This window comes from Miscanthus floridulus, chromosome 13, assembly GCF_019320115.1.
Source record: "Miscanthus floridulus cultivar M001 chromosome 13, ASM1932011v1, whole genome shotgun sequence".
In the NCBI taxonomy this organism is placed as follows: domain Eukaryota; kingdom Viridiplantae; phylum Streptophyta; class Magnoliopsida; order Poales; family Poaceae; genus Miscanthus; species Miscanthus floridulus.
In genome coordinates, this window is record NC_089592.1 from 81,784,666 (window position 1) to 81,808,930 (window position 24,265).

The window sequence follows — 24,265 nt, forward strand, 5'->3', positions numbered from 1 at the left end:
AGTAGATCGGGTGTTGCACATGTTGCAATACACGTGAGAAGCTGAGGGGACGAGCGGCCCCCGCGTGCGGGTGGCGTCCGGACGGCACGGGCCCCGCATGGGCACGTGAAACCCAGGCACAAGCGGGGGCGTGCTGTTTTTTTTGTGTGCAAGCACGAGCGTGAATTGCTGGTGCGAGCGCTGGCGTCCGGACGTGGGCCTCAGGCCGGTCGCCCGGGCGCTAGTCGTCCCGCTTGGGATATCCTCCAACAGGGTATCTACCATGCCTTAGTATATCCCCCAACAGGGTAGCTATGCCTATGACCTGAAGGTGGGAGTGAAGAAAAACTTAGGATATCCTCCAACAGGGTATTTTTTTTTTAGAATTACACAGTACAACATAGACAACCACAACACGCATGTACACTCACCCCTATGAATACACGTACGTAAACTCTACCCCTATAAGCATCTCCGAAGGACCGAGCCGACAGATTCCTCCAACAGGGTATCTACCATGCCTTAGTATATCCCCCAACAGGGTAGCTATGCCTGACCTTGAAGGTGAGTGAAGAAAAACGCTACTGCGCTGGCGAGGAGCGAAGCGCTTCGCTAACACACTGCCTGATACTTCTACTGTCTTGCATGTGATTTCTTCTGTTTCTTCTTCACAGCTTGCTTGCTTTATTATTTATTTGTTTCACTGCCAACTCCGCCAGCCAAAGTCTCCATCACTGTTGAACGCCAAGAATGCATTAATAAAGCTCATGTTCCCAGAAAACGTATTACCAGTTCTCCATATGATGTCCACATAATCTTTATCGCCAATTTCAGCTCTTGGGAAAAACAAGTCCCAACATATTCCAAACTCAGGAGGACCAAACTATTTATATATAGTCCATCCATAAACATATGGTACACAGGTTGTGCAAAAATGGTGTGTACTCTGCTACGCACAAACAACCGGTACAAGGAGCCTCTCCAGCCGCAATCAGTAATCATCGCCTCTGGAAATGACCTCTTTGCAGGTTGGCCGTAGTAGGATGGTGTGCTCAAACTGAGAGACGTAGCTCCCTCTCACATCACACAGGGGAGGATACGGCTGCCAAGAGGGTGCAAGAAGGTGAATATACATGTCAGCAAACAAGATTAGGTTTGGACAATGGAGCAGAGATGGAGCAATACACCTACCTGAACGATGCCATTATCACATAGATTTTTCAGAGCCATGAGATACTTGGTCTCACCAAGGCGGTCCAAGTACCGGCGGCAAAAGGCAAGCGTTCCAAAGTTGTTGTTGATGGCCCCAAGTAGTTGCTTGGCCTTTGCTAACCGCAATGGCACATGTCCAACATCAAAGTTCTTCATGTAATGACTGCATTCCAAGTCCTCCCTGACAAATCCCTTTCCTGCAAACATCATGAAACTCATCAAGTGTGCACTGTGCAAGTCTTCAAGGACTTAAACATGTCCAAGTAGGGACAAGAAATTTATGTTGTGCAGCCAAGGGTCATTCTATTATGTAACTGAAGTGTCTTTTTTTTGTGCAAAACAATTATGGCATAATATAGTACTCCTATATTTCTATCTCTGAGTTCAAGCTACATAAGTAACATACCCGTAGATCCAAAAGTTTCGATGGCATAAAACTCCCCTTCCTCCATTTTTGTTTGTTCTCCACCTTTCACTATTGGAACTGATTTCCCAGCATGGATTTGATATGGTCCAATGCTATGTCCATTGAGGTTCCGAACACTTTTAACTGTCACACAAGCAACAGAGTAGTTTGAGTTATCATTCATTTTTCACTGTACATTATTTTCGCACAGCGGAAATCAGAAGCTGCATACGACTACTTTACATTACCTTGGAAAACTTTCCCATTGATTTCAACCTCATATGACTCCATAACTTCTTGGATTGCAGCACCAACATCACCAAGCCGTGCATCTATTCCAGCTTCCTGAAATGTAGCAGTAATCAAATTATTTGGATGTTCAATGTGTGCATGCTAAACCAGAGAAATAATTTCAGGCAACCACGACCATTAATAGAAGAAATTAAATTAGGCAGACAAATTATACAGTAGCGGCTACAAAGATGCCAATCCATACAATATTTGTCTAGTGGAAATCAGTATTCTAATGAACACATGAATATGATGCATTGAACAAAACATCTCAGTTCAGTACAATCAAATAGAGCACTACATGAAAAGGCAGCCTACAAAGTGCAGAGAAAAATGTCAAAATTACCTTGATCCCTGTATTTGTGGCATCTCTCGTTGCTTGAAGCAATGGATCGAACATAGGATTGAATGCAACAGTAAATGCACAATCAACAATGTACCCTAGAACAAATATCAAGTTAGTGTTTGCAATTAAAAAATATTGACTAATTGACGAGAAATCCACACTAGTCACATCAACAAACCAAAGACAATAAAATAAAACATAAATATGACAGACCATCTATATGTGTTCCAAAATCCAGCTTCATCACATCATCATATTGTAGCACAGTTTTGTCACCCGCATTTGGAGTCCAGTGAGCTGCAACCCTAAGAATTGCATTTTTCTTCCATCAATTCTTGAACCAAATGAAAACTTGGAAACAAATTTAAGGATACCATATTAACGGAAACACTATAAAAGAATGCCATACCAATTCAAGGAGCATCCAGTTGGAAAGGCAATGCCAGCTTGCAGTCCATTCTCCTTGATAAGTTTCCGGACCATGTGTTATGACCGGCGTCCAGTATCAAAGGCGCCGGCCCATTAGTGGCTAATGGCTGATAGCAGCCGGATAGGTTAGGGGGCCTAAAGGCCCATAGTATTATTTCTATTATTTTCATTAGCTATAAATATCAATTGTGAGACACTTGGATAATTAAGCAAGAGTAATATACTTACTCGGCTTCCTTTGGGAGCCGGGAGTTGCCCTAGCCGCCGCCTGTTCTTCTCCTTCCCTCGCGATCACGGCGCCCCGACGCCGTGCCCTGCATCCAGCCACCCCGCACACGTACAATCTCCGATCAACCAAGGGGAAGGTACAGGTTCGTATCAACCTGGTATCAGCCATGTCGATCCAACCCTCCACCGCCGCCGTTCCGCCCTCATCCACGCCGTCGCCTTCTGCCTCCGGCGTCCTGCCCCAGGCAGCCGCATCAACGTCGGCCCTGGTGCCGACCTCCTCGCAGCCGCTGGCACAGGGCGCGCCAAGGGGGCCGCGCGCCGTCTTCACGCTCGAACAGACGACCGACGCGATCGTCGACCTCAGCCATGGTTTGGCCGAGATGCGACTGACGATGAACTCCATGCTCCAGCTCTTCAACACCTCACCGCCACAGTATGGCGCACCACAGCTGCAGTACGGCGCACCGCCGCATCAGCCGCTCCTGCCTCCGCCGTCCCCGTCGGTCCCCCTTCAGCACGCGCAGCCGGCCTCCTACCCCTACGGGATGCCCCCCGACGTAGGGCTCTCGACGGCGCCATCGCCTACTTCGTCGTCCGTTCCGATCCATCAGCTCCGTTTTCCGCCGTCGCCGTCCCAGATTCCGCCATGGGCGCTGTCCTCATCCGGACCAGTCTACACGTCGGTGCCTCCCCGGTCACATGCGCCCGATCATGGCGCACCGACAGTGTCGGGAACCCTCTACGGCGGCACGGACGGCCTCCTCCTCCCTGGCAGCAGCGTGGCGCCATCGCCTCCATCCTACCACGCACCCGGCTACGGGGGGGGTGCCCTGGAATCAGCACAGGGCAACGGGCCGCCCAAGTTCCACAAGATCGAGTTCACGACGTACGATGGCTCCGTCGATCCGCTGAACTGGCTCACGCACTGTGAGCAATTCTTCCGCGGCCAACTCACGCCGGCATCGCAGCGCACCTGGATGGCGTCCTATCACCTCACGGGCGACGCCCAGACGTGGTACTATGCCCTCGAGCAGGACGAGGGCCAGCCGCCATGGGATCGGTTCAAGGACTTGTGTCGCCTTCGCTTCGGACCGCCCATTCGTGGCACGCGCCTGGCAGAGCTGGGCCGGCTGCCCTTCCACTCCACGGTGGACGAGTTCGCAGGCCGCTTTCAAGCGGTCCTGGCTCACGCCCGGGACATCTCCACCCGCCAGAAAGCGGAACTCTTCGTGGGCGGCCTGCCTGATCACCTCCGCGTCGACGTGGAGATGCACGAACCCGGTGACCTCCAGATGGCCATGTACCTGGCGCGCACTTTCGAACGCAAGGCCACGGCCCTCGCGGCACCAGCACAGCGTGGCGCTCGCCCTCCCCAGCGGCAGACTCCTTCGGCTCGCTCAACCGCTGGGGGAGGGACTCCAGCCGGCGCGCCCGCTCCTACTGCGCCGACCCCGACCGGCCCCGCTACACCCGCCCGCACCTTCCGTCGCTTGACACCGGCAGAGATGCTCGAGCGCCGTCGCCAGGGGCTTTGCTACAACTGCGATGAGCAGTACGTGCGCGGCCACATCTGCCCGCGTGTCTTCTACCTGGAGTCCTCCGACTACATCGACGACGACGCCTTCACCGGGGCAGAGGCCGCCGCGGACGCCGCTGCCGAGGACCCCACGGCACCACCAGACGGGGCTACTGCTAATGCTCTGGTGGTCTCCGTGTACGCTCTTGCAGGGATCCGCACCTACCACACCATGCTGCTGCCCGTCACCATCAACGGGGAACGTCTCCTCGCCCTGCTGGACACCGGCTCCACACACACCTTCCTCCAGATTACGGTCATGCGCCGCCTGGGGATTGTTCCGCATGGCGGCAACAACCTCCGTGTCACTGTCGCGAACGGGGAGCGTTTGCCGTGCGAGGGGATCGCCCGTGATCTGCCCATCCTCATCGGTGGCGAGTCCTTCCCCGTCACGTGTGTGGGGCTCGCCCTCGGCTGCTTCGACTTCATCCTCGGCGTCGACTTCCTGGGAGCTTTGGGGCCTCTCCTGTGGGACTTCGAGGGCCTCACCGTCTCCTTCCAGCGCGGCGACCAGCGCGTCACGTGGCAGTGCATGGCCGCCCCGGGTGCTGCGACACACCAGCAGCACCTGGCCGCGACCACGCCTGACCAGCAGCGGCCACTGCTGGATCAGCTCCTGCAGCAACACGGGGCCATCTTCGACGAGCCGTGTGGTCTTCCGCCCAGGCGCACCTACGACCACCGCATCCACCTCCTACCGGGGACCGCGCCAGTGGCGGTGCGGCCCTACCGGTACCCGCAGCTCCAGAAGGATGAGCTGGAGCGGCAATGCGCCGCCATGTTGGAGCAGGGCATCATTCGGCCGAGCTCGTCACCATTCTCCGCCCCTGTGCTGCTCGTCAAGAAGTCGGACGGGTCGTGGCGGTTCTGCATCGACTACCGCGCGCTCAACGATAAGACGTCCAAGGACAAGTTCCCGATCCCGGTGGTCGACGAGCTCCTCGACGAGCTACGCGGGGCACGCTTCTTCACCAAGCTCGACCTCCGCTCGGGCTATCACCAAGTGCGCATGCACCCGGCGGACATCGAGAAGACCGCTTTCCGCACCCACCACGGCCACTTCGAGTTCTTGGTGATGCCGTTTGGGCTGTCCAACGCCCCGGCAACTTTCCAAGCCCTGATGAACGACGTCCTCCGGCCGTTTCTTCGCAGGTTCGTGCTGGTCTTCTTCGATGACATCTTGATCTACAGCTCTTCATGGTCCGAGCACCTCCAGCACGTCGGCCTCGTCTTCTCCGCCTTGAAGGCTCACGGCCTCTACCTAAAGAGGTCCAAGTGCTCCTTTGGGACGCTCTCCGTCAACTACCTCGGGCACGTCATCTCCGCCGACGGCGTCGCTATGGACAGCGACAAGGTGGCTGCGGTCTCCTCGTGGCCGACGCCGCGTTCACCCCGGGGCGTCCGAGGCTTCCTCGGGCTTGCAGGCTACTACCGCAAGTTCATCCGCGACTTCGGCTCCATCGCTGCTCCACTCACTCGTCTCCTGCGCAAGGAGGCGTTCGCCTGGACACCGGAGGCGGCGGAGGCCTTCGACGCCCTCAAGAGGGCCTTGTCATCCGCCCCTGTTTTGCAGATGCCGGATTTCACTCGCGAGTTCGTCGTCGACTGTGACGCCTCAGGTGCAGGCTTCGGCGCTGTCCTCCACCAGGGGTCGGGCCCCCTGGCGTTCTTCAGCAGACCCTTCGTCGCGCGCCATGTCAAGCTCGCGGCCTACGAGCGCGAGCTCATCGGACTGGTGCAGGCGGTCCGGCACTGGCGGCCGTACTTGTGGGGACGCCGCTTCCTCGTCCGCACCGACCACTACAGTTTGAAGTTCCTGCTCGACCAACGGCTTTCCACTCTTCCGCAACATCAGTGGGTTAGCAAGCTGCTCGGATTCGACTTCGCGGTGGAATACCGCCCCGGACGACTCAACTCGGTGGCGGATGCACTGTCCCGCCGCGACGAGGACGCTGTGGCAGCATTTCCCTTGTCTGGGCCGTCCTTCGCCATCTACGACGACATCAGGGCAGCCACCCGGGAGGACCCAGTGGCACGCGGCCTCTTGCAGCAGCAGGACGCGGGGACGCTGGAGGCGCCCTGGACCACCGCGGACGGCTTCCTCCTTCATGGCAAACGTGTCTACGTTCCTGACCTGCAGGATTTGCGCCATCAGGTGGTGACCTTGGCGCATACCACGGGCCATGAGGGCGTCCAGAAGACCCTCGTGCGTCTGCGCAGCGACTTCTACATCCCTGGCGACCGCAAGCTTGTACACGACTACGTCCGCACGTGTGGTGTGTGTCAGCGCAACAAAACGCCCACGACACAACCGGCCGGGCTCCTGCAGCCCTTGGATGTGCCGTCCCAAGTGTGGGCCGACATCTCCATGGATTTCATCGACGCCCTTCCCAAGGTCCATGGTAAATCTGTGATTCTAACGGTGGTGGATCGCTTCTCCAAGTATGCGCACTTCATCGCCCTCAGCCACCCTTACACGGCCGCGTCGGTGGCTCGCGCCTTCTTCGACGGGATCGTGCGGCTTCATGGCTTCCCCACTTCCATCGTCAGCGACCGCGATCCGGTCTTCACCAGCCACTTGTGGAGGGATTTGTTTCGCCTTGCAGGGGTGCAGCAGCGGCTCAGCACGGCCTTTCATCCTCAGACGGACGGCCAGTCTGAGATCGTCAACAAAGTGATCGCCATGTACTTGCGTTGTGCGACCGGTGACAGGCCGCGCTCATGGGTCGACTGGCTACCATGGGCGGAGTACTGCTACAACACGTCGTACCACACGGCGCTTCGTGCGACTCCGTTCGAGATTGTCTACGGCCGCCCACCGCCTTCCCTGCTGCCCCACCAGGAGGGGGTGGCTGAGACGGAGGACGCGGACGCCATGCTCCGGGACCGCGACGCGTTTCTGGTCGAGGTCCGGGAGCGCCTCCTCCAGGCGCAACAACACGCCAAGGAGCGTTACGACGAGCACCACCGGGCTGTGGACTTCGCTGTGGGCGATTGGGTGCTGCTTCGACTTCTTCACCGTCCCACCCACACGCTCGCGACACCGGCCAAGGGCAAGCTTCGTCCTCGCTATGCTGGCCCGTTCCGCGTACTGGAACGCATTGGGCGTGTGGCCTATCGTCTCCAGCTGCCCGAGACTGCACGCCTCCATGATGTCTTCCACGTCGGGCTGCTCAAGCAGTGGCGGGGTGATCCTCCAGCGACGCCGGCGGTGGTGCCACCCGTTTCCGAGGGGCGTCTGCTTCCGGCCCCGGAGCAGGTCGTGCGCGCTGAGCTGCGCCGCGGCCATTGGAAGCTGTTGGTCAAGTGGCACGGCCTTCCGCCTACTGCTGCGACATGGGAAGCGCTCGATGACTTCAAAGCCCTCTACCCCGATGTACAGCTCGAGGACGAGCTGTTTGTCGACGCGGGGAGAGATGTTATGACCGGCGTCCAGTATCAAAGGCGCCGGCCCATTAGTGGCTAATGGCTGATAGCAGCCGGATAGGTTAGGGGGCCTAAAGGCCCATAGTATTATTTCTATTATTTTCATTAGCTATAAATATCAATTGTGAGACACTTGGATAATTAAGCAAGAGTAATATACTTACTCGGCTTCCTTTGGGAGCCGGGAGTTGCCCTAGCCGCCGCCTGTTCTTCTCCTTCCCTCGCGATCACGGCGCCCCGACGCCGTGCCCTGCATCCAGCCACCCCGCACACGTACAATCTCCGATCAACCAAGGGGAAGGTACAGGTTCGTATCACCATGTTTTCCAACGTCTCACATAGATCAATCATTAACATTCCAGGCTTTATGATGCTCCTCATATATTTCCGTACCTGGCAAATAAGAACATACATACGTTGTAGAATAGCAACCAACATAATAGAAGTTATGCTGCACATAAATTACAGAGGGATGTATTTTAGACCTGTCTATGAACTTCTGCTGCTCGGCGAACAGAGTTGTACATTGGCTTTTGCAGTCGTTCCAGCTCCCTCTTTTCCTCACTAGTCGTTCTCCACAAATTACTGGATACCAATAGTGCATAGATTTGTAAGAGTTACTGGTAGTGGTAGTTCATTGTATTAGTTCATAACTTCTGATGCTTAACAAGATGGAGAAAATCCTTTCCCCCCCAATACATAGGATAATTTAATTCAATAGAACTTCAGCTACTGGTAATAGACTTTGTACTTAACTCATCCTTATATTGTTGGATTTCACCCTCAGGAAATTCTCCTGAAGGGAAAAGCTCATCGACAGGTATTGATGGAGGATCTGTCTGTTGAAGGGGGTCCTTCTTCTTTCTACAGAAGAGATGAATCATCCTCACAAAATGAAACAGGCCAAACAATAAAAGCATGGTTCAACTCAAAAGCAGAACTCACTTGGATTTGTTTTTCTTCCTTTTCTTCTTTACAGCTTCTGAAAAATATCCATTTCAAAAGACAGATGTTAGACTAACCCCACAACCAATGCTAGATATTATAGAATAACCTTCAACTTTATAGGAAAAATTTGGCAAGGTATAGTTGTCACCTGGTGCTCCATCTTGAGATGGACCGTCAGCTTGTGCTTCATCGTCATCATCCTCTGGTGGTGAGGACTGAGCTGCAAGAACAGAATGATTGTTGTTTGCAGCTTTGTCTTCTCTAATAAGATTCTCCTGAAAAAAGAAAAATGGATGCTAATTGGTATGAGAGAAAAAATACAGCAGACCAAGGGTCAAGCATGAGAAATGTGCCATATAAGAGTCCACAATCCATGTAATGTAACAATAAAAGTTGTTATCACTTGTTCAAGTGTTCTAATCATTTCACTTTCAAACTGAAATCTGGAAAAGCTACCCACGTCATCTAGTCAAAAGTTAAGTCACCATTATTAGGACAATTTTGTCCATTACTTACAAGTGACTTCAGACAAAGCATAATTGAAATATGGAACAAATGAAGAGGCTAATATTGCATTAAACATGTGAGTATGCAAGTCAATGACCCAGTTATCATGACTAGACCACCTCCGCAAACGAAATACTCCTACGATTCTCAAATAGATACTTATGCTCAACTTTGTGCACAACAATACTATTGAGTCATTCCATGGGCCATGGAAAACAACGGAACTGCTGCAGCTACTTACTTTTGTTTCATCATTTTGTCCAACATGCAGTGCCTCCATCTCCTTGGTTGTTGCATCAACAGCAGCCATTTTGTATATTTCTTGAGCAGGTTCAAACCTGAATACGCAGGATAAACAAAACCGTAAGACCCAATATATGTAAGGATAAACTGCATTTCAAATAAATGCATCTCCATTATAAAGCAAATGTGTATTAATGTATTATCTCAGCTATTCACAAGTGTCTAACAGAAACTTGACAAATTCATAAATGATAAAGCCATTGATAACAAATAATATCATATATTCATATCTGGATTACCAGTATTTGCTCATTAAACTCAGTAAGCGAAATACATCATCTAGAGTCGGGTCAAGAATCAGGGGCGGATCCAGTAAAGGGACATGGGTGTAGACATGTACACCCAATAATTTTTGCAAAAACTTCGAAGTTAGGAGGCTTGTCAAATAGCTAAATAGCTTTAGGTTAGGGTTTCGGTGCTCAGCTTCGCACAGCATAAGGGAAGGGAAGAGAAGGGGTGGGAGTACCTGGTGGGTGCTCGTCGCCGGCGAAGAGACCAACGAAAGCCTCAGCACCTGGCTTAGGGCGGCGGCGGCCCAACAGTCGTCTGAGAGCGAGGAGGGAAGAGAGCCAGAGAGAGAGAGAGAGAGAGAGAGAGGGAGCGAGGACTCGAGGAGGGAAGAGGGATGCAGCGGAAGGGGTCGACGGCGGAAAAAAAAAAACGCACGGGCTTCTTGTGGGCCGTTTTTTCTGTTTCGTTGAAAATTTCTGTTTTTTTTTATTTTTCTTTCTCTCCCTTTTAATTATTTTTTTATTCTTGTTGATTTCATATCTATTCTCTTAATTGGACATTATCAATGGGTACAACATGTGTTTTAAATAACAGAAATTTCATATCTATTCTCTTCATTAGACACTATCAGTGCCTAGTAAATATATAGTACATTGTAAATAAGTAAATGGAACTTTTTATATTTTATTAAGGTTGAATATTTTTCTATTGAAGCTAGAAGCCATTTTCAAAAGAACATAACCAATTTCACAAACCAATAAGCTATAACAACATTTTTCTAAAATAAAAACAATTTCCTCTTTGTGACAATTTCCCAAGTAAATATTAAATATTTTTGTGCTAAACATGGAACAATAGTTCCCATGAACTAGGAACATTGCTATCATCAATAAAAAATGGTATGAACTCATTAAAAAAATTTCCATGCTCCAACAAGAACTAATAAAGAGTATTGACACTTCAATATCTCATGAAAAAATTGAGTCTTCCTAGCACTCTCTTTTCATTCTATAACTTACTAAGGATATTTATGTTGTAACAGGGTTAAAGATTAGGTTGAAAAATACTTTTGTGTCTTAGAATAGTCACACTTTATCAACCTTAAACAAATCTACCTAAGCGAGTGTTTATTATCCGCAAGGCACAAAGACAGGAGAGGCACATAGTGGCGTTAAGTCCATAGAAAAACTCTAACAAAAAACAAAGGTATACAAGTTCAAAAGACAGATATCGTTATGAGGCAAGAATAAAAGAAGGCTTGACATGACATGATAGGAATAGAAATAGTTTGACCTTAAAAACAATTATTCATCGGAAAAAGTATTATACAAATGCAATAATGCATAATTAATAAATTAGGAATGTTTTCGCTCTTAGATGACACTAATTGTCCTTTTATGGGACAAATGTTTTTTCTCTGCAGGTAGAACATTTTTTACTTAACCCTTTATAGTAAAATTGTCGAGGTCATAACCTCAGGGTGTGTCAAGGCATCGATTAGTCAGTAGACCACGCGACCTTCAATACATCAGCTAGCGAAGGCCCAAACGACTGAGACCCAGTTGGGCCAAGAAAACCAGGCCTGACGCTAAGACCAGGGTCGACCACGACCTCTTCCTCCAGCCTTAGCCGCACGACGCTCGAGAGGCGCACGACCTCACCCCCATCACGACCCCTGGAAGGGATGGAGAGAGGTCGAGCCCCACCAAGTATACCTGTTCTAACAAGGACAGGTACGCCACACCAACCTCGTAAGGGCCGAGGGGACAACAGTCACCTCAGTCTGGTCAGACATCAACCCTGCACCACGCAGCTCGGACAAGACAATACCGCCCTAGGGCGGTGACGACGGGCACGATGACCACCGACAGATACGGCCGACAAGATGCATGTACGACCCCACCCACTATGGGATGGTGTGGCAGAACCTCCTAAGGAATTGGGCCCACATGCACCTATCGTTGTCTTAACAGACCTCGGATAGCGTACACGAGTTCCCAACAACTCAACAGGTCTGTCGGGTGTCCTCGGGAAACCCGAATCATCCACGATTCTCTTTTCAAACAGGATCCCAATCACAGTCATTGTAGATTACAACAGTTTATTCAAATATATACCAGAGTAAAAGATAGCGGAAGTCTTAAGATAACATAATTACAAACCAGTTGTTTTCAAACTTACAATACCATAAGTGTTATACAACCATAGTAGCGGGATAATATTACATTAACTTTATTTATCAAACAAACTAGTGCCTTGTCCAAAGGCCATTCATTACTCCTCATCATCATCGTTGACTTCAAACACTGACATGCAGCAGGGACCAAAACAAGCCTGCGCATGCGACTCACCTGCAACAAGGGTTAACAAACCCTGAGTACAAAGGTACTCAACAAGACTAACCCGACGTAACGGGGTGTAAGACTGTAGAAATGCAGGGGTTTGGGACAAGGTAAGGGTGTAGCAAGATTCAAAAGTTCTTTGCCAAAAGCTTACTATCCTTCATTCTATTTTCAAGTTTACCACTAAGTTCTCTTAGTTCATTATCTGAACTAATTATACATTTCTCATATTCCATTCCTTCTCATTCCATTCTTTTTCTCATATTTTAGTAATTCACCAGTACTACATTGCTTCTGTAATGAATCGAGTCTCCATATCCGTGGAGCACCGGCAATTCGAATTGATTCAAGTCCCAGCTGGGGATTCCTTATCACACGACATATGTAGAACTTAATCTTGCATATATCAACCTCGCTATCGGATCTTCCTATACTAAGCCGTCTCCACGCCACCCGAGAGCACAGCACACCTCAAATCCGGCCACATTCCAGCCACGAGGGTACACGCTACTCCCGCCATCTCTCCACTCCCAGTGCGCGGGCATTCGTCTTAGTATCGGATTAGCCGAAGTAGGCTTACCGGAGTATGTGACCAGTACTACAAAGTGTCTCGTTCAGAAGATCCACAATGAGTGGCCTTTAAGCGACATAGTCGGCAACATTACCCAACGTTCAAGATAAGTCACCCGACTAGTCTCTAGTTCATTCTACCTTCTTTCTTTCTTTGGCCAGTATGCCATCTTTGATTGTATCAAAACTTTTGCTTTGAAAGCCTATCATAAAGCATACTAAGCATTCTACGCCTTTGTAAATAAAAACATCTTCAAGGATGGTAAACAAGTAACAAGGTAGATAATGCATCAAGTAGGTAACATTTGAATTGAACAACTTAATGCAATAAGTAACATAGGTGATAAACTTTTCAAAGTAACAAGGTAATGGCTTAATGCATAAACCGGGGCTTGCCTTCGTTGACGATCTCAGGTTCCGGGTCAGTACCACAATTATCAAATCCCGTGACAACCGGGGATTCTTCCAGAACTTGCTCAACTAGAATCGTTTCGTTCTCGGGTTCTACACGAAATGATAACATATGCTTTAACATGATGATAATGTAAACATGATGCTTTCACGGCACATGAAATGTAAAAACACCCGCAACCGATTTGATTTCGCGGTACAGTTGCAAGCCAACAAAACCAACCTGTAACCCTTTCATTAAGAACCACACATGTGACTTGACCTAATGGATCTTGGAACCCTACTAGTCACAAAACATGACCAAAGCAAGATCCAACACTAATCAACACTTAGGGTTTCGACGAGTTAACTTGTTAATGACCTTGGTTATCACATGAAATGTCATTAAGACTTACTAACTACAAATTAGATATTAGTTCAAAAACTAATTAAGGTACTAAGGATCATAATAGTTAATGACCCAAGGTCAACAATAAATTCTAAAGTCAAACAAACCTTAATTGATTAAGCATTGGTTAAATGAATAATTAATTAAATACTTAAGTCTATATTAGGTAAAAAAATAAACTTTGTCCAATTAAGCTCAAATTTTTATGTAAGCTTCCTCATAATAAATTAGTGTACCAAAATAAATTTCATAATTTTTGGAGTTATATAGTGACCTACAAAAATCATGGAAATTGCATTTTTTAATTAATGGACCAAATATTTGAACATTAAAAATTTATTCAAATTCCAAGTTTCAAATTTTTAAATCATACTAGAACATGTACAGAAGCTACACAAAAATTTTCAGAATTTTTGAATGTGTAAATAAATTCCTACAAAATTACCAAATTTAAGCACTATTCCAAATCAGAAAATAACCAAAGCTCACTGTTCTTCTTCCTCGGCTTCACTGACAGCTTAGGCCCGCTGTCAGCGACACAACGAAACCACGGCGGCGCTGCCCTCACCGGCCGGCCGCAAAATGCGCCGTTGGTGATGTTCTGGCGAAACCGATAGCACCAAAGTGATCTACTCTATCCTACGAACTCATTTCCAACCACAGAACGGCAGCAGACGCATCGGAGGGAGGTCCACGTCGGCCATGGCGGCTTGGACACGACGGCGATCGACGTAGCCATAGCTACGGTGCAGTAGAGTCTAAATAAGAGCAAGCATCGCGTTCAGTGTCTCACCACGATCACGTCTGTGGGCTTGTTGAAGGCGGAGATGCACCGAATCGTCGGGACCACGTGAGACCGAAGATGGCGGAGCTCCGGCCGGACTCGGGGAAGACGACGTCGTGCGGCGGCACTGGACTTCCAGGAGCGACACGATCAGGCTTGAGATGAGCAGGAAGACGAGGCGGAGCTACTGGCGGACGCTACTGACTCAGGACGCTACGACGGCGACGAATTACGCGAGTGCGGGCAGGACACCGGCGGCGAGCAGTCGACGGGAAACTCCGAATTGACGACGGCGTGGTCCTATTTATAGCAAGAAGGAGGGCTTGCGGTGTTGACAACACACGGGCGAACTTGCCACGGAGGTTTGGGCGTGTCACAGCGCGTGAAAGCGGTGAAAACCGATCGGCGGTGAACTCCGCGTGGCGCCGGCGGCAAGCAGTGAGGTGTAGGTCGATTTTTTTGAAAAATTTACAAAACTGCCATTGCGTCCATTTCTCAAATTACTCTCAAATTTTCTAAAGAAGTTGAAAATCTCCAAAAATGAAAGTTGCTCAACTTTTCAAGTACTACAACTTTGATTTAAGAAACATTTTCAAATTCTACCTCCATTTTGAATTTCACATTTGGGGTACATTTAAAGATTTGAATCATTTCAAAATTACTCCAAATTTTGTATGTAAACTTGAAAAACTTTGAATACCAAAGTTGATCCTTATAAAATAATCTCCAACTTTGCTTTTTGCCTCAACCCCAAATTCCTCATGGATTTTGAATTAGTTAAAAGGGGCAAAAAGGACTTTTATAATTTGAATGTGAATTCAAATTTGATTTGTCTTCCTTTTACTTAGATTTTGATTTTTGACCAGTAACATGGCCCATTAGGGTTATTTGAGTCAAATGACACATGGCCTCACATGAACACATGAAATTTGACCCTTGTGGTCATGATCTGTATTTAGGGTTTTTGAAACACATCACATGAAATAACAACATTATGAAATAAACCTTATTTAGTGAATGCATTCAAAACTTTATACTATATGAATGCTTTGCAATGCACATGATGACATGTAAAATTTTAGTATTAGGTCAAAACACCAGAGGTGTTACAGATGGGATCCACGACAAAGGTATTAACTTGAAGGCCATCTAGACCAGCAAGGAACCATGACCCTAACGATCGGGATCGTGGCCCTCAGCTCCCTAAGACAACCAGGCGATCAACGACCTGGGGAGGCTACCAATTTTTGTACGATGCCCTAGGAAACCAGGAGACGATGACAAAGACCACGGCAGAGACCACGTCACACAGGATGGCTGGCACACCACCACCATGCCTATAGTGCCACCATGATCGGCGCAAAAGCACCACGCCACACCATGCCACGACGTGGCCATAAGACAATGACGATAGCCACGCCCGAGCATACTCCATAAGACGGCGTAGCTTACAAGCCAAGTTAGCTAGGCTCTCTCTCAGGCTCATGACCCTTCAGTCAGGAGAATCTCCTCCTTTGTATACGTCCTGGCCTCGAACTCTATATAAGGACAGCCAGGGCACCCTTTTTAGATATTCTGAGACCCCTACTCATTCACTCACTCTCCATCGTTGCAGGGCTCCTGAAGCTTCCCTTTGGGCTGCCCATCTCCTAGCTCTAGCTCTTCTTCCTCTTCCACCAATCTTGCACCCCTATTGTAATAACTTTAGAGCATTCAAGCGAGGAACACACACTCGATCATCTCTGAGACTAGACATAGGGCTCCAGCCTAAACCAGTATAACTCCTCGTGTCTTTTGGATGCTACCATTGTCTTCCTAGAGCAGCGCAGCAATCGTATAAATTTACTAGTCCGATTTACGAAACACCGACAAAGATATTTTTGGGTTAGAAACAACTTCAAGAGTAGAAAAACACTATTTTATTAAGTGGAAAGAAATATTCTCATAATAGAAAAAATGTTAGGGGTGTGACCCATTTGTCTTTCTTGTATCTTATGAAATAAGAAACTTCTACGTGAGAAACTTTCAAGACAAACGACGAGTATGCATAAAACATAATTATCGTACTTTATACAATAGAATACTATATATCTGGATATTTTACATAAAAATATCTTGGTAATAGATAAACACAAACAAGACTCTACATGGAATACTCTAGATCTAGTTATTTTATGTAATCAGAAATTTCATTGTGAGTTCGTGTTGACGTGTGCCCTTTTGAACCACTAAGCATTCAACCTTCTCAAAATGTTTTCTCTTTTTCGTGGATGATTCAACCATCTTTGGATTCTCTATTATGTCACACTCGCTTGGGCTTCCAATATTTTCATTGCTGTCAAGATGTGGAGACCTCTTTCATTTATCTAACTCTAACGATAGCAAGATCACCACAAGCTTCAGTCTAAATCCTTTCATATTATCCTGCACGATAGTTTGAACATCATTAATTATTAATTAAGAACCCATGGCTAGTGTATACTTATGACTTGTGGTAAGAAGCATAGTGAATTACCTGACGGAACTTGTCTGACAAATCATTTCTGGTCCAATACTCTATAAAGGTTATTAAGAGTAAACCCCATGAAAAACTACATATAACATTAATAGAGGTTCAGGCACACATTAGATCAAAGAGGTCAAAGGCACGCAAAATTCAACTTATATGACGTCATTATTTATGACGAACCCATCATTTTGTAATAATTTGTCGTGGAAAATCTCCCTAACCGGCTAGTTGTGCTCTTTCAGGCCTGTTGAAGGGTCGAGATGGCAGACTAGAGGGGGAGGGTGAATAGTCTTTTCTAAAACTTAATTGCGTCGGCTAACCAATATAAATGCGAAATTAAAACAATCGGTTTAGCCAAGACTACACCTTGCTAAGATACCAATTATGCAACTAAGGTGCCGGGCTAGCTAGAGCTCTCCTAAACAATTCTAAGAGCAAGGTTACACAAACCAATGCCACTAGTATTTTAAGCAATAAGAGAGCTCCTACACATGCTAGTAGGCAAAAGCACGAAGCTAACTATGCTCACTAGCAATACTCAATAACAAGGCAACCAATGCCTAATTAGAGAGCGCAAATACTTAGCTACACAAACTAAGCAATGTGACTAACAAGGTTACTATAACCAAATTAGCCACGCAAGGGAGCTACTTCTATGCTACACAAGCAAAAAGGTAATTAGCAAACTACGCAAGCTATCTAATTACAAGAGCAACTACACAAGCTTAATATGTATAAGAGTAATTGCAAGCTTATGTAATGGGGATGCAAACCAATGGGAAGAACAAGGTTGACACGATGATTTTTCTCCTGAGGTTCACGTGTTTGCCAACACGCTAGTCCCCGTTGTGTCGACCGCTCACTTGGTGGTTCGGTGGCTAATTAGCATCACCCGCTAAGCCCGTACGTCGGGCACCGCAAGAACCTACCCCTTGAGTGAGGGTAGCTCAATGACACGCTTTACTAGAGTTGCTCTTCGCGGCTCCCGTGGGACGAGCACAATGCCCCTCACAAGCACTTCTCCGGAGCGCCGCACAAGCTTCTTGCAGGCTTCAACGGAGACCACCACCAAGCCATCTAGGAGGTGGCAACCTCCAAAAGTAACAAGCACCACCCGCTTGCAACTTGATCACCTAGTGCCACTCGATGCAACCTCACGATGCAATCGCACTAGAATCGCTCACTCACACAATCGAATGATCACTATCAAGTATATGTGTGATGGAGGGCTCCCAAGCACTCACAAGCATGGACACTAAGTCCCCTTAGGTGCTCAGCACTAGCCATGGCTGAGACCCACTTCTATTTATAGCCCCATGGGCTAAACTAGCCGTTACCCCTTCACTGGGTAAAAGTCGGGCCGATCAGACGCTCCGGTCGTGTTGACCGGACGCTGGACCTCAGCGTCCGGTCGCCCACAGATGGGCACGTGTCCCGATTCCAATGGTCAATTGACCTGACCGGACACAGCAGCTTCAACTGACTAGACGCAGAAACCCCAGCGTCTAGTCATTTCCAGTAAGGTATCGGTCATGACCGGACACGTCCGGTCGGACGTGATCGGACGCAGCACCAGCGTCCGGTCACTCCAGCTTCTCCGCTCTGCCTGCGTCACCATATGTCACTCTGACCGAACGCAGGACCCCAGCGTCCGGTCACTATATGACCAGCGTCCGGTCCACTCTGTGAGACCCGTCTTTTCTGTCTAGGGCGCCGGTGGCATCGTCGGACTGTCCGCACACTCTGTCGGTGGAGTTCCTTCACCAAGTTGATCCACATCAACTCTAACTTCATCTCCTTTGTAAATGTGCCAACACCACCAAGTGTACACCACCATGTGTATGTGTGTTAGCATTTTCACAATCATTTCTCAAAGGATGTTAGCCACTCAACTTGCCACGCCACTCGATCCTAGAGATGATGCAAAGTTAGATCACTCGAGTGGCACTAGATGACCGATATGCAAACAAGTTTGCCCCTCTTGATAGTACGGCCATCTATCCTAAACCCGGTTATAAACTTCTCTACACACCTATGACTGGTGAAATGAAATGCCCTAGGTTATACCTTTGCCTTGCGCATTCCTTTCCATCTCCTCCAATGTTGATGCAACACATGCATCAACACGATCAACAATGATATGATCCACTTCATATCATCACGTGATCATATTGGTTCATCGATCTTGACTTTACTTGCTCTTCACCGTTGCCATCATCCATCGGCGCCAAGTCTTGCTCAAGCTTCACCACCACACGGTCCATCACTCCAAAGCCTTTGACTTGCCCTTCACGCTTGCAACCGGTCCATCAAGTCAAGTCATGTCTTGATCTTCTCCATCTTGATCACATGACTCAATGTCATGTCTCATGTTCATTTAAGCTCCTTCATCACCACATGTGTGAGCTTTGCAACATCTCCAAGCCATTTTCACCTTTATGGCATGTGTTGCTCACACACATGTACCTGTGGACTAATCACCTATGTATCTCACATAAACACAATTAGTCCACCTAAGTTGTCACTCAATTACCAAAACCAAACAAGGATCTTTCAATCTCCCCCTTTTTGGTAATTGATGACAACTCTACAAAGATATATAAATTAAGCTCTTTTGGATTCATGTTGCTTGCTCAAGCAATTTTACCATGTGTAAATGATTTTGGACAAATATCACAAACCTGAAATGGTAGTATTAGCTCCCCCTATATATGTGCTAGAGTGTTTGATTTGAAGTTCGCACATATGCATAGATTGAAATTGTAGGAGAGTAATTACTACCGAATGATGCTAAGGTGTATAGAATATACCTTTGAAGCATGATACCAATCGTAGTTGCACCTTTAAGTTCATCCTTAGCACCATGATTAGCTAGATGTCACTTGGAAATAAAAATACTAGATACCTCATGAGATCAACATTAAAAAATAAGGTACTAGCATTATTTGAAAGCATACCAAGTGTCTAGCTATCATCCTAAGCATGCTAGTTATCAAATCATCATTCAAGTTCTACAACTAGCATACACCACACAAGCATGCATATTGAATTTGAAAGTTCTATGTAATGCAAGCAAGCACATGAATATACACATATCAAATACAATCAATCAAAGTTCATGAGCTTGCTCCCCCCTATTTGTGTGCTTCTCTTGTCCAAGAATTTTGATCCATCTCTTTTCTCCAATGTTGCTCCCTCTTTGTCCATGTCCATGTCCTATCTCTTCCCTTTGTACTTATGTTTGTACAATCTCTCCCCCATATCTTTTATATCTTTAATTCATATCTTTGTACAATTTCTCCCCCTTTGTCATCAATTTCCATAAAAGGTATGCTTCTTATTGATGCAAAGGTATACACTTTGGGGTAGATGGTTGAGACTTGAATCTTGCATTTTTTATGGACATTACTTGATTGTTGGAATGACACTACTTGTAGATACCATTTACAACTTGTAACTTGTACTACTTGTATCTTATCATTCTATGTATGGGTCATCCATTTTATTGCACTTAATCTCTTGTAGGTGAGGGATGCATTCTTTATTTGATGATTACTTAAAATTAAGGATCACTTGTGGAACCATCTTTTGCATGATAGATATCACTTGTATAATTGACACTATATGTAGATGTGATACTATTTGAAATAATTTTCTAGTATGGAACCACTTGTTGGATTTGTCAATTTTGACCATTTCTTGAACACATTTATATTTTTATGAGTACCACTTGTAGGATATCACTTGTGAGTTGATCTAGACATCACTTGTGAATTCTTGATGAAATAAATAAGTCTAGATACCTCTTGAAACATACAAATTAGATATCCATTTGTATTGTTGTCTTGTGCTTGTACTTTTATCATTATCATGAGCTTCTATGATTGACTTGAACTAAATTGATTTGCTTAAGCTTTCAAGTCCGGTTTGAACCAATGACAAGCTTCTTCACACCTCTTGCAAGGGTTATCTTGCCAATGTTGTACTTGTCACTTGTTAGCAATCCAAATTAAGTCAAGTAATTGGTTTTACTAGCTCATGAACAAATTCATATACTCACCACTAGATCAATTTATCATTCAAGCAATAGTGGTAGGCTATGAATTTAAACATTTCATTTGTTATGCATGATCCTATGAAGCATGTACTATATGCCCTAACCGCATACTAGTAAGGGATAAAATGATCATGCATATTACAATGATACCTTTACTGTGTTGGAGTAGAGAATAGTCACATAGATTCCAATTCATTACTCCAATAGCAATGTGAAGTCCAATTATAAGTTTGGTGAAGACCAATAGACACCATTTTGAATTCCATTCTTCACCCCTATGACATGAATATCACTTATGATCAAGTGAACTTTCTTGTTGTGGTTGACTTGCTTCATCTTTTGATTCTTGCTTGCATGAGAGAACTATTTGGAATACCACTTGAAATAGCTAGCTCTCTTTTGGGTGTTGCTTGCTTTTCTTGATCAATCCTTTTGATTTGCTTCAACTAAGCATATCAAATGTTCCTTGAATCACCACTTCCATGTTAGCCTTCCAAGTACCACACTTGGTTTACCTATTCATAGGCGGCAAGCCTCTACACTAGGGAGAAGTGACTTCTTTCCAAGAATCAATCTTGATACTCACTTGAAATGACTTGATTGATTGATCCAAGTGATGGACTTAACTTGATGAGTAACCTTGATTCCTTCTTTAAGTCCTTTTCTTTCTACTAAAAGATTTTCAATCATATCTAGAACTTAAACTTCAATTCCAACTTGAGTTTGATCTTGATCTTTATCTTGAGTACTAAAAGTGTGCAAAATACACTTCTCAATCAAATGACCTTGTACTCTTTGCTTGTAATGCTTTTAGATCATCTCAAAACCAAACTTAGGTACCTCAAACACTTGTAAACATGTTTCCAATCTTGAGGACCTTTCAATCAAAGTGACTCTAAATCAATCCAATACTTGTCACTTTTCTGGCAGATTATGTACTTTTCAAAGAAATAATCATATCTCCCAAAATACAAATCCAAATACCACGAAATTTGGTGGATATGTGCATTACTAAGTTATCTAGCAGCTGTAAAAATTTGAGCTTCATTTGATCTCATATGAACTGCCAAATTTCAATTCTTCCACCACTGCTACATGCTAAAAACTGCTGCACTATAGCTGACAAGAACCACTCCAAAACTGAAGCATTTCTTATCCAATTTTCATAAAATTTCTACAGCATCTCATACCATAATTCTAGAGCATGTATACCAATTTTAAAGCCAATCCAATAGGTTTTGATCACTCAAACATGGCTATGATCACAGCTAGCTCAGATTTTCAATATAGGACAGATTTCAAGCAATTGAGCTATACTTCATCAAATATGAACCAAACTTGAAACTAACTTGTTTGAATACTTCCATAAGACATATATCCATTCAAACCACTCACTAAATGTCATCTCATGAATTTATCCAACACAAATCAATCCAAATTTGATTACTAATCAATTTATCAATTCAAACATCTTATAGCAAGCAACTTTGCATATATATCCAATTCAATCAACTCATATGCACCCAAATAAAATGATCAACAAGAGATATACCTTGGTTAGCTCATGATCATCCAATTAGCAAGCTTCAACTCAATTATTTGCAAGCCATCAAGTATTCTAATAAATCATCACAACTTGAATATGACACTTGTATGTTGTAGCACTTGGACTTCATTCAACTATCATGGCATTGGGTTAGGATGTGCACTAGGCTTCATATCTTGATTCAACATTTGATGATCAATATGAAAACAATTGAATCAAGCCTCCAATGCCAATGGTACCTACACACATTCATCCACGTTTTGATGGTACCCAAACAATTTTAGGTCCTCTCAAGTTAGGAGCAACATACTTAGGCAATGCCTTAGTATGAGTAGTGGGATATTTTGCAATAGCAACCATAGTGGTACCATTACCATCCTTTCTAAGCACATCATGATCATCAATTGAAATAGGCTTAGAAGTATTACCTAGGGGACATGAATGTGCCATGTGTCCCCTTTCCCGGCATGAGTAGCACTTTCTCTTTGCTTGAGCCTTTTCTTCCTTGCTCATGTGGTGCTTCTCATTGCCTTGCCTCTCATGGGTTGCTTGATCCTTCTTCTCAAGCTTGGTAGGACACTTAAAGGCAAAGTGTCCCATATTTCCACACTTGAAGCACTTGATGTGAGCATAGACTTTCTTCTCATCTTCATTCTTGCTCATCATTTTGGCATCTTGAGTTTGCATTAGATGCCTTGCCTTTCCACCCCTTCTTGTTTTCTTCTTCTTGATCATCAAATCACCATCTTCATGGTTGAACTTGTTTTGCTCTTGGGGTATCTTCTTTTGCTCAACTTGTGGCTTTGGTTGAGGCTTTACTTGTTGCTTCACCAATTGCTTGGTTGGGCACATTGAGGTAAGGTGACCCCAAGTGCGGCACTTGAAGCACTTCACATGCTTTAGCCTCTCTTCTTCTTTTAGCTTCTTGAGCTGCTCGATGTTAGGGCAACCATTTGCAAGGTGTCCCGCTTCATGACACCGGTAGCACATGGTATGAGAGAGCTTTCTTTGTTGTAGCTTCTTCATCTTTCTTTCTCTCTTCATTTCGCCCTTTGTCATCTTCTTCTTGAAGCCAAGGCCGCACTTGTCACCATAGTTTCTTTGAGTCTTCAACATATTCTCAAAGGTGACTTTTGAGTTGTAGCACCTCTCTAACTTATTGCTCAAATTCTTCACTTCATTTTTGAGCTCATTGTTCTCCTTCAAAAGGTTAGTCTCACAAGACATAGAAGTAGAACAAGCATCTATATGTGAAGAGCATGGCATATCTAATAAATCATCACAAGAGGTGGATACATGCTTCTTGCCTACATCACAAGGGTTAGCAATAATTTATGATTTATCATTTGACCCATGTGATGAGCTCTCATTATTTTTAAGTTTCTTTGTAAACACTTTAATGAGAGAGGCATGCTTTTCTAATAAATCATCATGAGATGCAAGTAGTGTCTCATGATTCTCATTTAGCTCATCAAGTGAAGATTTATAAGCATTAAGTAATTTCTTATGTTCTTCACAAGAGTTATTTAGAAATGAGTTTTCATTTTCTAATTTCATTGTTTTAGCTTTCTCATTTTCTAAAGACATGGTCATGCTAGCAAGTCTACTAACAAGCTCATCATTTGAATCAACATGATCAGCCACATTACCATTTGATACCTTGGTGTCACCTTGTGACATGAGATAATGTGGTGTAGTGGATGGGCTTGTAGTAGCATCATCATCATGGCTTGAGCATGAACCATCATCACCATCAAGTGTGCATGGGGTAGC

General features: G+C 45.8%; 1 protein-coding gene across 1 annotated transcript; it reads right to left on the minus strand.

Annotated features, from left to right (window-relative positions):
* Positions 1–336: 336 nt before the first annotated feature.
* On the minus strand, positions 337–10,275 carry LOC136501475 (methionine aminopeptidase 2B-like). The gene is made up of 14 exons (XM_066496998.1): positions 10,121–10,275; positions 9,593–9,689; positions 8,993–9,119; positions 8,842–8,878; positions 8,653–8,760; positions 8,382–8,481; positions 8,218–8,289; positions 2,644–2,717; positions 2,448–2,539; positions 2,235–2,329; positions 1,846–1,942; positions 1,598–1,741; positions 1,171–1,388; positions 337–1,081 (listed from the first exon to the last, which is right to left on the minus strand). The coding sequence occupies exons 2-14, from the start codon at positions 9,659–9,661 to the stop codon at positions 971–973; spliced, it is 1,344 nt and encodes a 447-aa protein (XP_066353095.1). The 5' UTR covers positions 9,662–9,689; positions 10,121–10,275; the 3' UTR covers positions 337–970.
* Positions 10,276–24,265: the final 13,990 nt, after the last annotated feature.